Genomic DNA, 14318 nt, shown 5'->3' on the forward strand with positions numbered 1-14318 from the left:
TCTTGTCCTGTTGTAAGGGCTCAAGGGCTCCAGATGAGGAGACTCCACAATGAGAGAGCTGAAGCACAGGGCATGGAGCAGCAGGAAGCAGAGAGGGCAGGCTGGGAGTGATGCCCTGGTTTAAAGCTTCAAAGCCCACCCCAGTAACACTCTTCATTAAGGACATGCGTCCTAAACCTACCCCAACACTACAGCCAACTGGAGACCAACAATCAAAACACTTCTATGTATGGGGGATGTTTTCATTCAAGCCCCAATACAAGCCAGCCTGGGTTACATGAAATCTTCTCTTTAAAAACAGAAAGATAATTGATAGATAGATAGATAGATAGATAGATAATAGACAACTAAACAATAAGAAGTTAAAATACATGAGGCCAACCTTTATAAAATATGAATTAATGTTTGTAGCTATATGTGTAATTCTGTAAGAGAGAGACTCAAACATAGAAATCAAAGAATTTATGTAAGAATCAAAGACAGATCTGATATGATGATAAGGCAGGTTCATGGAGATGGATGGACAGACAGGTCATTGTCCACTGAGAAGGTCCACTTCGAGGAACTATCTAGGATCCAGCAATCTCATCACCAGGAACAAATGTAGAAGTCAGGAAGTCATGTGTCAGACATCTCTTCCCCCATACTCACTACAATACTGGCCACAAGAGCCAAGACCCTAGGTGCCCATGGCCAGATGAACAAATTAAATAATGTTCACTCAGCCCTTGGTCTGTTTCATGCCAAATGACACACACACACACACACACACACACACACACACACAAAACTAATAAAATGCTATTTACCACCAGGAGGAAAATGCCTTCCCAGAGCTCAAAGTAGCCTGTTTTACACAAAGTCAGCACTTATCATGCACCAAAGCATGACCTCGCTGCCACCACAGCCACAGCCACAGCCACAGCCACAGCCTCAGCCACAGCCACAGCCTCAGCCTGAGTCAGACTGAAGAGCAGTGGGTCAAGGCTCCAGGCCCTTCCAGGACCCATGCGGGCTTTGGTCTGTGGCTTCTACATTCCCACAAGGAGCCACACTGACGACTTAGGCAGTGGTTCACACTATGGGAACAGAGAGTTCCTGGCATGCTGAAGGAATGGAGAGACTTCCTCTGGAAAAGAATCCACAACACAAGAGCCTGGAACCAGGCCCTCCCCTGCAGGACTCAGAGACTCCTCCAAAGGAAGCAAAACTAATTTCTTCCCCCTCTTTGTCCTCTTCCCCTTCCTCCCCTTCCTACTTCTTTTCCTTCCTCTCCTTCTGTCTTCTCCCTCCCTCCCCTCAGATGCGCATGCCATGGATTGGATAATCATTGAAACATTTCCAGACTTAAGCCTGAAGTATGGAAAAAGAGTCCCAGAGAAGGAAGCCTCATGGAAGGAGAACATGGGGGACATGTCACTCATGTTATAGAAGGAGATGTCACCTTCAGTGTAGTCCACAAACACCCCCACACTCTGCGGAGCTTGCCTGAGAGATAATAAAGCTGTCCCAGTGTCAATATAAGCCAAATATCCACTACTAGACCGCCCCACAGTCCAAAACCCCTTATGTGGACACTCTGAGAAACAGCCTTTCCTGTCCACACCTTCCCTACAGACCCCCAGAGTCCACTTGCTGCTGTCACCATTCCTTAGCTTCACCTCCCAGTAATGTCTTCCAGAAGAGATGCCTCTGATGCCTAACACACAGAAGAGGTCATCCAAGCACAGAGTGGAATCCTTCCGGCTCACACTCAGCCTGTCTGGGGAGATGGCAAGGATGGGGTGGGCAGAGGCTGGATCCAGAGTGAAAGTCCCTGTAGAGAGAGTTACCAATCACAAGAGGTCCTGTCCAGTACTCAGAAAAGGCTACAGCTGCCCCCCCCCATGTCAGAGAATCCAAACATCTTCTAACAGGATAAGTTCCTCATAGAAGAGCCTTGTAGCTCAAGAGTATGACTTGCAAGCAGGGGAAGGTCACTTCTGCCACCCACACCACTGAAGATGTCACCACCTGGGTCACCGTAGAGAACTGAAGGAGGGACAAGAGCCATCGGAAGGACAGGAAGGGTATCCCTAAGAAACACAGAGACACTCACAGGCCTCGAAGTGCTCCTTGCGCCAATCTACAAGAGAAGCACAGGTCATGTGAGCAGTTTCACAGCCTACACCCACCCAGTCAGCAGGGGGACTCAGAAACACAGACCTGGGAGGTGTGGGACAATGTACCTGTCATACACACTCGATCACACAAATACTATACATGCACATACATACACACACATTCATACACAATAGTACACACCTGCATACCCACATACATACACAAGCACACATGCACACACACACACCAAACACAACTTTGGAAAGGGATAGGGAGAGCCCTTTGCTTCTTTCCCAGGAACCAGTAATTCTCTGTACTCCCATGGGAGAGTAGCCTCATAATCCCAGTCTACTGCATGGCAGAATAGTAATGGACCCTGTCCTGGGAAGGTCTCCTTGAGTTGTCACATTTTTTGACAGCTCAAGAGGATAACAGCTACTTCCTGCTGGCTTTTATGTCATCTTGACACAAGGTAGGGTCATCTGGGAACAAAGAACCTGAGTAGGGAAAATGCTTCCATAGCACCTGCCCATGGGCAAGTCTGTGGGACATTTTCTTGACTGGTGATTTGATGTGGGAGGACCCAGCCCATGTGAGCACAGTTATCATTGGTATGTGGTTGTAGGATATAGGAGAAAAGAAACTGAGCAAGCCACAGGAAGCAATCCAGAAGCCACCGGAAGCAATCTGCCAAGCAGCATCCTCCATGGCCTCTGCCACAGCTCCCGCCTCCAGGTTCCTGCCTGCTTGAGTTCCTGACCTGACTTGCTGTAAACAAGAACTGGGAGTGTGAGTCAAGTAAACACTTTTCTCCTTGAGGAAATGCTTGGGGCTTGGGTTTGATCCCAGCAGGAGAAACTCTAGCTAAGATAGTGCTCTGCTCGGAAGGGAGAAGTCTATAGGAGTCACATACCTGCATAGAGCTGGGCCTTCTTCCAAGCTGAAAATGAACACACTCTGGTGAGAACCCAGTCAGAATAGCCCCACTCAAAGCTAACCTTCCTCCATCCATTCTAAAAGTGAGGCTTTGCCTACGAGGAGAGAGGACCCTGAGGAGCCAGCCCCTGCAAGATTCAGAGGCACCAGAGTATTATGGGAAATTCCCTGACCACAGATGAGAAAGATGGCATTGTAGAGTTAGTTCCCCCACTGCCCCGTTCTGTGGTGCACAGCTGTAGCTGTGCAATAGCTCATCTACTTCTAAAATGATACAGAAAAAAAAATAGTTAACAACCAAACCTTGGTAAATGGGAGAATATCTTAGAAAATAATAAAGTTATTCTACAATTGTCAGAAAACATTTGATATCAGAAATTTTGGACATGAAGTGAATTCGTGGTTGTAGTGTCCAGAGTTCCTCAGGTAAAATATCTCCAAAGCCAGGCATCACTATGCCAGCAACACCTAGCTTACCATCCCCCTCCCATGGAGGACAGCAGCCCAGGCTTCTGCCCATCACCTGATCAAAACCTTCACGAGTTAGGGGAACAGGCCCTTAGTGGATCTCATTTAGACAAAGGCTGGAGTTATCTGAGAAGAGGGACCCTCCATTGAGAAAATATCTCTAGAACATGGCTGTAGGCACAGCTATGTGGCATTTTCTTGATTAATAATTGATGTGAAAGGAGCTGCCCACTGTGGAGTCAACCCTAGGCAGGCAGTCCTGGAGTGAATCAAGTAGCGTGAACAAGCCATTGGAAGGAAGCAAGTAAGCAGCCTTCCTCTATAGTCTGCTTCAGTTCCTGCTCCCGGCCCCTGCTGTGAGTTCCTGCCCTGACTTTCCTCAACGATAGACTGTGGGGTAAAAATGTGTAAGAAGAGTAAACCCTCGCCTCCCCAAGAGGCTTGTGGTTGGGGTATTTACCACAGCAATAGAAACCTAACCAAGACAACTTTCTTTAATGAAATGTTCATACTCATGTCTGCTTCCAGGCACAGACCATACTCTAGAGCTACAGCAGCCCAAACTCAGCAATAAATGCATCAGGAATTGGTTAAATAAAGGCTCAGGACAAGGACATATCCAGGAGTCATACATTTTTCAGCTCTGGGCAGAGATCTGAAGAAGCCTAAACACAAGGCTTCCACCTTCCTGACCCTTCCATTTCGGGCCCCAGAAGCGGTTCCAACAATGCCAAGAATCAAGAAGAGAACAAGTGTGGAACCATGGGACACTGGGACAGTCACTCACCTGCCCTGTAAGCTGCTTTCCTTCGATCTGAAAAGTAACACACAGGAGTCAAGAGAGCTACTCAGATCCTAAGGGGACCAAAGGGCTCAGGAGGAAAAGCAGGACTCACCACGCTCCACCATGAGTGCGCCTGAAAAACAGGGAGGAGAGGAAGTCTGTACACTTGAGAGGAAGAAAGGAAACACAGTTTGGGTTCCTGATTCTCTGAACTACAGGCACCTGACCTAAGGACTCCAGCTGTCCTCTCTGGATTTTGTTTTCCACCTAATTTGATCCCAGAACACTTGGCCCTCCTGGGGCCTCTGAACCTGTCCTTCACTGCTATGGTGACTTACCAGCAGTCCTCAGAGCATCATCCCTTGTCTTCAGTGACTCATCCTTCTCACGCTGAAAATTCACCGTTTCCTGCTGCACCTTCAGCCTTGCAGAATGCTCCCTTCTGAGAAGATAGCTTGTCCCTAAGACTAGTAGTCCCATCATGGTCAGGGTCACAAGAAAAGCTGGCTTCCAGGGAGAGGCCTGAGGGAAGAAGGGCTCTGTAGCCCAGGCAGAGAGACAGTAATGGGTAAACCTGAGGAGAGACAGCCTACCACACTCAAAAAAGGCCACACACTTCCTGGGCTCTGTAGGAGTGAGGGACAACTCTCACCTGGGATGAACATGGCTGTGGCTTTCTCCTGGCCCAAGATAGGATTGAAGATGGAGCAGGTCACATTCCTCACAGAGCTGTCTCTCACAACCAGCAAGGTCTCTGTGCTGAACAGTCCTTCAGCATCTTTAGTGTGGGTCTCTGAGGAGAATGCTGTGAGATTCTCTCCTCTGGAGTCTTTCCAATGCACCTGAGGCTCCGGGTACCACCCTGAGGTCATGCACACAACACACACTCCACCATCTTCTGGACCTTTGATGTGCACTTCAGGGACAGAGCCCATTGCTGCAGGAGAACAGATGTGAACACCCTAGAACCCACTTTAGGTTGAGGGACCCATGTGAGCAACCATGTGACAGATGGAAACCTTTCACATGACAGATGGGAATTGGAGGGGAAAGGCATTCCTGCATTGGGACAAGGTTGGGCCCCTATTGCCTGACAGAGGAAAAAAGGGAGAGCGCATTGTGGGGAACAGACCACTCCTATATCAACCACAAGATCCTGAGGAAGCTGAAGGAAGTTGAACACAGGAGCCTGAGGTGGGAACCAGCACTCCATCTGTCCATTAATCACACACTTGTGAACCTCATGGCAGGCCCACACCCAGCTCTCCTCTCAGGGAAGACAGACCTTGAGCATCCTTCCTTCCTCCCCTCCATCACTTGCCTTTAGTATTGACCGCCATTTCTCACTGTCTGCTCACTAACACTCAGTGACTTCCCTGCTGACCCCTCTAAACTATACATTCCAACCGCTGGTATTTCCATAACACCCACAGGATCCCTAACCCACAGAACTAGACACAGCACATTTTAGGGGACCCACCTATAGAATTTGAGTTAAATTATGTATGTAGGAATTCACTACCCATTTCTCATCTCAAAATGGGAAACTAGAAATGAGTAGAGATAAAAATGACAGACGAGAGCACCCCTGTGAGCCCAGCACTGCACAGCAAGCTAAAGGACAGTCTGGCAAACATGAGAACTTCTCTCAAAACATAAAAGAAAATAAGGGGCTGAGTGACACGAGCCCTCAGTTTCCTCCCACACACAGGTCACCCAAGGTTTTTAGAACAGGGATCAGTTAACCAACCTGCCACCTTCAGTTCCAAGATGGCCTCATCATAGAACACTCCTTGCTGGAAGTGGCAGATGTATATCCCACTATCTGATGCCTGGACATTTAGGATCCTCACAGCAGCTGTGCCTTGATGGAACTGGTCCTTCACCAGCAAGGTGCGCTGTGAATACCCAGGCATCTGCCCTTCCTTCTGCTCCTCTTGGTCCCGATAGAAAAGTACTGCTTCTGAGAATCTGCTGCGGAACCACCTCAACTCTTCCATGTTCTCCACATTCATGGCTGGAAACACGGAGCAGGGAAGGATGGCTTCCCCACCTGGTGCAGCCACAATGGGGTCTGAGGGACCAAAGACCCGGAACTCCTCTGTGGACACAGATGTAGCAGTGAGAGGCTGGAAAGACACAGGAGGATGCAGAGAACACACTCTAAAGGGGAATATCATCCCAGCAGAAAGCAAGGGATAGATGGAGTTGCTCTATGCACTGTGCACTAGGCATGCATGACAAACTAATTCACTAATGTACAAGTAACCTTTGGACATAGCAGTGCACCCCATAAATGATGTAAAACAAAACAAAACAAAACAAAAGCTAAACAACAACAACAACAACAAAAACACACTTCTGCCTGTGTCCCTGACCACAGACCCTTCCATGAAGGAATCCCTTGTGTATTCTTTCTCCAGCCTTCATGTACCTGGTCACCAGAGCATTTCAGGGAACTGACTCTTCACTGAGAGCTCTAGCCTCAGTATGTTTGGGTGGGTTCAAGATCATAAATTTATAAAGATCACTACAGATGCTCACACAATCAAGTATATGGCCACACCTTGGGAGACACGGGTGTAACTGGCTGATCTCATACAAGACCCAGGGAAGTTCCAACACCCAATCCTAATCCTGTTATCAGCCAATTTCTTCATCCACTGAATAATGTGAATATTAAAACAGAGAGCTGAGGCTGAAGAGATGGCAGAACAACTAAGATACAGGAGATTCCTCTAGAGGATACAGGTTCAATTCCCAGCACCTACAGGATGGATCATGACTACTTATAACTCCCTTCTGGATTCTGTGGCCATAAAGAATACAGGTGTATGTTACACAGACATACATTCAGCGGAAATGCCCAAACACATTAAATAAAGCATACACAGCCAAAGTATACTTCTCTGAAAAAAGCCACCTGATTCCAGGTGCCCGATAACTTTTTGATAAAGAAGGAAGATTGACTGCCTCACACTGGGAACCCTTGGCCCTCTAAACTGGAGGACTTTGACACAGGCACTGTGGCCCTAAGAGCTCCTTGTCACTCTGCACTGCTCCACTTGTGTCTAGCACACTGCTGCCACTGGAGAGACCAGGACACCTGTCTGCTGTCACCCAACCCCACGTCTATGACCCTAACATGGAGTCAAATCCTGTCTCTGCTCTGCTCAAGGCTCAGTCCTGACTCTGCTTTTCCCACCAGGGATCACCAAGCCCCCAGGCCTGCTCCCAACTCAGTCCTCCCCAACACAGCTCCTGCATCTCTCTCCCTGAGTAATTGCAGCACTGGCCTCTGCAGCTCCTCACACCCCAGGCACACTGTCTGTCCAAGGCTATCCCAACTATGATCCCCAGGTAGGGTCTGGTTATGGAGCTCAGGCTAGCCAAGGACTTACAATATTCCAGTGTCAGCCTCTCAAAGGCTGATGCACACATTGTCACCTGATATTTTTATTAGTCACACAATGTAAATGGAAAGATGAAATCTTGTATGCCAGATTTCTATGGGTCTCCTGTACATCTGACCTACAGAGAACCTGGCAGCTCAAACCCACTGCAGGGAGACATGGGAAGACAGACCAGGACAGACTCACGTGTGGTCACCCAGCTAAGCAGCTGTGTAAGGACAAACAGACAGGGGACATGGAAGAGCAGAGAGGGCTTGCGGTGATTTTCCATGTCCAGCAGAACTGAAGAGAAAAACAGGAGAGGCAGATCAACACCCTGCGGCAGGAGGTAAGAGGCCAGATCCACCCAGATCTTGGACCCCTCATCAGAGCCAGCATTGCTCAGGGCAGGAGATCAGCCCACAGGACTGAAACACATCAGTGCTCACAGGGTGAAGGCTCCACACAACCCAACTCTGACAAACAGCCCGGCCTGGACTCCTCTCAACCCTGGGCAGACTGGGCAGCTAGGGACACACAAGTCATTTCGTGGAAGCTATTCCTTTCCTTCCCACCTCAGCCCCAGCTCAGGGGCAGCCAAACTCTACTCCGAATTATAGGCCCTTCCTTTCTCAGAGCCTTGAGGAGAAGCCAGTGTAGACACCATGACAACAACTCCCTGTTATGCACAAAGTGCCTGTGACCCCAAGACATGGAGCCTATGACTCTTCCTTGGGAATAGAATGGACCCGATATTCTATGGCTCCACAACTGTGACCAGCCCCTTACCAGCATCTTCAGAGACACACAGTTCTCCAAGAATGCTGACAGGCCCATCACAAATGCCTTATCCTAGCTATTGGCTTTGGAGATTGTGTATGCTTCTGTCCCAGACCAGCCCCGCCATGGTTCCAGGTTACACCCAGACTCAGCAGGTGCCACACACACATGCCCCACAGCACAGGTTTACTCTCATAGTCTCTGTTGATAATGACCAAGCTGAGTGTACACACAATTGAAAAGAACAGGAGAGAGGCCAGAGCAGGCAGGCTGACTGGGGCAGTTGGGTGTTGGGCAGGGGAGGGCTCAGGGCAGGCCTGAGTTACCAGGCCAAAGAGAGTGGGGGGGGGGGGGGGGAAGAGAGAGAGAAGGAGAAAACACTTTTCTTCCCAAACCACGGGGGGGGGGGGGGGAGCCAAAGGCCTGAGAAGGACAAATATAGGGAGTTCTGAGCTGCCTTCAGGCTCAGACACCAGGGAGGTGACCTGCTGAAACTCACTCAGCATAACCTCCTTTCTGCTCCTTCTGCAGGCCCCAGCTGCCTTTAGTGCCCACCTACCTGCTTTTCTTTGCCCCCAGCTTTGAAAGGCTGTGACTTCATCAGGAGAAGCTCAGGGCCAAGGGGACCCAGCAGACCCCAAATCCTCTTCTCACACTTCATCCCCTCTCCAAGAGGTTCTCACAGCTCTAAGCTCTGCTCGCCTCAGTGCCAGCCTTGGGTTGCCTCAGGTCCAGGATCATGGTTTCTAGGGCAGCAGACAAGAAGTGCAGCCTGACTCAAGTTGTCACAGCCTCTCCAGAGACCACGATGACTACAGAGACAGCAGCTGTGGAGACAGGGCAGGCACAGTGTCCACCATGAGGACAAGAGAGACAGCAGCAGAGAAGATGGCAGGAACAGGAACAGAGTCACTGCCTATTCAAGCAGTGCCCTTTGAGCCACAGAGCAATTAGAGTTTCAGCCACGGAAACTGAAAGCTACAGTAATGTGACCTGGGCGTATGTTCCTTCTGAATGTGATGTTCTGTCAGGAAGAGGTGAAGGTTCACCTCACCACCCCAACCACACCCCTATCCCACCACTACACACCCTGTCCAATGGAGGGACTTCTCAGACCTACACTTTATGGAATGCTAAAAGATGATACAAAAAAGACAACACAACTTTATTGAATCCATTTTAAGCATCAGGAGCAGCTCATGTCTGCACACAACAGAGTTATATCAACTCCTGTCACATCTCCAAACAGAGATGGTGTCATGAGCTTAGATCTAGCTCCAGTAACTACTAAGATGAGGGGAAGGTATGTCTTCCTGAAACACGTAGTTTCTGCCAAAATCCCTGCCCTGTGTGCAGCCCAGCCCAAACCCAGCACCCAGATCACAGATTAAGCAGGAACCTGCCAGGGACCTTGGACTCCAGGTGCCTGGATGTAAACAAACTTTATCTCCTCCAGAGTCCCCAGCCTATGGCTTCCAAAGGGGATGACAGGTGAAGGCAATGACCAGGAGCAGGTCAGAGAGCCTTAGAAGACGCTGAGAAGACCTGGATGGGATGTGCATTGTGTCTTCACACGGGGCATCAAAGTCAAGCCAGCTGTAGTGACGATAGGAATTAATAAAGAAGCCAGAGATGATTGCTTGTATAAAAACATGACCTTGGGGCCGGGCAGTGGCAGCACATGCCTTTACCCAGCTGTCCAGAGGCAGAGGCAGGCGGGTTTCTGAGTTCGAGGACAGCCTGGTCTACAGAGAGAGTTCAAGAACAGCCAGGGCTACACAAAGAAACCCTGTCACAAAAAAAAAAAAAACAACAACAACAACTACAAAAACAAAAACAAAACAAAACAAAACAAAAGGACCTAAACTGTGTACACTAATCATATCAATAACCCAAACCGTAATGATCCTAACCATAACCATAACCTGAACCCAAAGAACTCTACCCCTAACGCTAACCCTAACACAAATCCTAACAACCCTAACACCAACCATCACCATAACCCTAAAACTAGCCATAACCCTCACCCTAACCCTAACACTAACTCTAACCCTAACAACACTAACCTTAACCATAACTGTAAACAGAAACATAACTTCTCAGAAGGTAGAGGCAGGAGGATCAGGAACTCAAGCTGTCCTTAGCTACATAGTGAGTTCAAGGTCAGCCTGAGCTATGTGAACCCTGTCTCAAACTCTGGATCCTGAGTGATACAGCACACATCTTTAATACCAGCAATGGTGGAACACAGGATCTCTGTCTGTTTTAGCCCAGCCTGGTCTACGCATCCAGTCCAGGCCACCTCTGTAGTGAACTCCTCACTCAAAAAGAAAAAAGAAAAAGGGAAATGAAAGAAGGAAAGGAAGAGAAAGAAAGAAAGAGAGAGAGAGAGAGAGAGAGAGAGGGAGGGAGGGAGGGAGGGAGGGGGAGGGAGGGAGGGAGGGAGAGGGAGGGAGGGAGGAAGGAAGGAAAGAGGAAGGAAGGAAGGAAGGAAGGAAAGAAAGAAAGAAAGAAAGAAAGAAAGAAAGAAAGAAAGAAAGAAAGAAAGAAAGAAAGAAAGAAAAGGGAGGGAGGGGGAGAGAGACAGAGGGGGGGGGGGGAAATATCAACAGCAGAACAAGAGGTGACATCATGATTACATAGATAAAAAGCATTAGCCACCAAGCCTGACAACCTGAGTTTGATCGTGGACCCACATGAGGGTGAGAAAAGACCTGACCACCATCCTGTGACCTTCACAAGTGAGCCATGACAGGGCACACTGGTTCCCACTTGACTGTATTCACATATGTGCCCACCCTATACACCCAATAACAGATGAAGGATCCTTTTCAGAGATTCACTCTTGTTCAGTGTGGAAGCATGTTTGGCCTGAATGTCCTTATGTGCATCTCATGTGTGCCTGGTGCTCACAGAGTCAGTAGGGGGTGTTAGGAGCAGGTGAAGTGGAACTGCCGGTATGTGTGCACAGTTCTGTGGGTGCTGGGAAAGGAACCAGGGTCCACTACAAGAGCAGTAAGCACAGGCTGGAGAGATGGCTCAGCAGTTAAGAGCACTGACTGCTCTTCCAAATGTCCTGAGTTCAATTTCCAGCAACCACATGGTGACTCACAACCATCTGTAATAGGATCTGATACCCTCTTCTGGTGTGTCTAAACACAGCTACAGTGTACTCCCATAAATATAATAAATAAATCTTTTAAAAAAGAAAAAAGATAAGAAAGAAAGATAGAACACTAAGCACTATGATCCACTAAGACCTCTCTCCAGCCCCATAAAGAATTTTTTGCATTGAGACCAATAAAAGGCTTCCCTCAAGTGCTCTATTTCGGGTGACTTTTGATCACTATCACTTGTAGCATAAAGAGGAGACAATGAATATGGTACGTGGGTAGCTCTGGCAAACTGGTATCAGATGTGATTCTTGGTAGTCAATTTGAGGACATATGGAATTAAGTAACAGGCAAAACTGGAGGACACACTTGGAGGAGTTTTGCTCAGTTTGAAGTAGAACAATCTGTAGAGTGGGGATTTTGCTATCCAGCTTTAAGCTCTGTATGGACTGCACTACCAGCCCCACCCAGGTTCCCTCAGCTCTGCAGATGAAACACACACACACACACACACACACACACACGCACACACTAGCTTATTGTCAGCCTGCCTTATTGACTCAATTGCTGGGTACTTCTAATGCTTCCTTGGCTTCACTCCCAGCTCAGCACCCTAAATCTGCCCTTAACTTCAGTTGCTCAGTTACCTTCTCCTTGTTCAGCCCCCTAAATCTGCCCTCAGCTTAATTGTGTTTCTAATATCTCACCTGCTACCCCAGGTCCAAATGGGGAAGCTGCCAATGGCCATTCGTCTTGAGATCTCACATGGCTAATGGCTCAATCTACGCAACTCCCCCCCCCCCCATACCTCCATGCATGGTAAATCTTTTGTCCTTCCCTGGCTCTGCTAGTCTCCATGCAAGAAAACTGGAAGTCCCACCTCTTCAGCCAAGCTCACTGGCCATTAGCTAACATCTTTTTTTAGAGAGAGAGATTTTATTTCCTTTATTGAGAAACTTAAGTCTTGGGTACATCAAAACCAATTTCTGAGATGGGGCAAAAACAGAACCCACAATAGAAAAAAAATTATTATCTGGGCCACAACAGAACCCAGAGAATATATTCTTATAATTGAAATTTTCTAGGTGTTTCATAATTGACCTGATACAAAATGACCTATTGAATTTGCAACTTGGTGTGGAGGTTCACAGACAAACTAGGCTGTCTTCAGACCTTAGCTGGATGCCATGAGGGGTTATTTGGCTTTTGGCTGTTTATTCTTGTCTAAGAGGTATCAGCAGCAACAGTGCCCACCTCTGGGCAGCTTCTTTCTTGGCATGATGAGCCTGCAGGACTGCCACAGCGTCTTCATCCACCTTAGAACGGAGAGACTCAGGGGACTCCAGCATGTGCAGCAGCTCAGAGTTGTCCATTTCCAGCAGCATCCCCATAATTTTTGCAGCCACGTTTGAATGCATTGCTTGGATAAGTGGGAACAGACACTCCCCCAGCATCTGCTTCTGCTTGGGGGGGGGGGGGGGGAGGACGCTCCAGTCAGCATGGAGGCAGTCATGGGTCCTGACACTAGACATGGACTGTAGGCTGGGGGATCTGCTGCAACTTTAAAGCAGGGTGTGGGCTGACTAGGTAGCATCTTTATTGATAGATCAAGAACCAATTGCAGAACAGGGCCTTCAGAGTTCACATGCAGATTCCCCATCAAAGCATCAGAACCACCCCCTACATCTCACCTTCTCTGTCCAAGTGAAAAAAACTCTTCTCTCAGATACAAATTGAACAAAACCATAATAATCATGTAAACTGCAGAGGACATGTAAATTACAAAGTACTAGATGTGACAATTAACATCTAGTCCATCATGTTTATCAATTAGATAAAGTACTCTACCATTATTTTTAACTTAAAGACTTACAATTCTATCCCGGAATTATGCTTACACCTGAAACATCATCTGGAAACCATGTCTTCCACTCTATAACCTCTCTCTTAGTGCTAAACAATTTGAGTTTGATTATAACTAGTCTTCAACCCTGTCAGAAATCCGAGTACAAATTAAATATTACCTGAGTGTATAGGAAGCACCAAACATAGCTACCCAAACTTATAAACAACTATACAGACATCTGACTACCTGGACAGTCCATAATTTCTTATAATATTGGATCTTCTGTCTTCAGCCTTCTGGCCCAGAACCACCTGGCAGACCTTTCATGAAGGAGGAAATATGAAAGACCAGCTGACTCTGTCTTGGCAGAGCTTAGGAGTCAACTATCCCACTTCTGTTTGTCCTTTTAAACAGTACATTGTCTGTAGATGATATGAGCAATTTCTGTCTGGTGGCTACCTCTTGTGCGCGCTCAACTTGCCAGCAAGAACAACGCCACAACAGGATCCTTCTGCACACGTTTATTGGGAGAGCTTGATTGCAGAGGCGAAAGGCCCCGAGCCCAGAACTGGTGCTGCTTACATAGGCCTAGGAGAGGCGTGTCTTACACCCGGATTGGTTATGCTTACTACCTCATTTGCATGTCTCTCATCTGATTGGTTATATTCTCAAAACCTTATCTTGGCAAAAAACTTTACTGCGTGGTGGCCAGCAGTAGTCAGCACCACCCTGCAACAGCACGTGTGGCTTCCCACACCTACCTTGCCACAATAAGCAATCTTGCCTGGAGGTAAAGATGTCCAATTCTTCTTTAAAGGGGAATGGGAAAAGCTGTCAGAAGCAGGTATGTCTCATGGTCAAAAGATCCTTAATAATGAAATAACATTAAATATCAC

General features: G+C 47.8%; 1 protein-coding gene across 4 annotated transcripts; it reads right to left on the reverse strand.

Annotated features, from left to right (window-relative positions):
* Positions 1 to 447: 447 nt before the first annotated feature.
* Btnl4 (butyrophilin-like 4) lies at positions 448 to 9466 on the reverse strand. Of its 4 annotated transcripts, none has more exons than XM_006524760.2 (10): positions 9023 to 9466; positions 7891 to 7986; positions 6042 to 6392; positions 4944 to 5228; positions 4630 to 4830; positions 4404 to 4424; positions 4295 to 4321; positions 3017 to 3043; positions 2099 to 2125; positions 448 to 1816 (listed from the first exon to the last, which is right to left on the reverse strand). In XM_006524760.2, the coding sequence occupies exons 2-10, from the start codon at positions 7973 to 7975 to the stop codon at positions 1080 to 1082; spliced, it is 1761 nt and encodes a 586-aa protein (XP_006524823.1). In that variant the 5' UTR covers positions 7976 to 7986; positions 9023 to 9466; the 3' UTR covers positions 448 to 1079. The 4 variants fall into 4 exon arrangements, with proteins under 4 accessions (XP_006524823.1, NP_109671.1, XP_030105824.1 ...); XM_030249964.1 differs by having other exon boundaries at positions 1685 to 1816; positions 4404 to 4456; NM_030746.1 differs by lacking the exon at positions 9023 to 9466 and having other exon boundaries at positions 1080 to 1816; positions 7891 to 7975.
* Between the last annotated feature and the right edge of the window lie 4852 nt (positions 9467 to 14318).

Source organism: Mus musculus, chromosome 17 (assembly GCF_000001635.26).
Source record: "Mus musculus strain C57BL/6J chromosome 17, GRCm38.p6 C57BL/6J".
NCBI lineage: Eukaryota > Metazoa > Chordata > Mammalia > Rodentia > Muridae > Mus > Mus musculus.

Bases quoted from the DNA above. Each gene is read 5' to 3' on its own strand.
- Btnl4 (XM_006524760.2), bottom strand. From the start codon at position 7,975: ATGGAAAATCACCGCAAGCCCTCTCTGCTCTTCCATGTCCCCTGTCTG. The intron at 6,393-7,890 runs GTGAGTCTGTCC...CTGTGTCCACAG, and splicing joins GCTTAGCTGGGTGACCACAC to AGGAGTTCCGGGTCTTTGGT. The intron at 5,229-6,041 runs GTTGGTTAACTG...GTTCTCCTGCAG, and splicing joins CTTGGAACTGAAGGTGGCAG to CAATGGGCTCTGTCCCTGAA.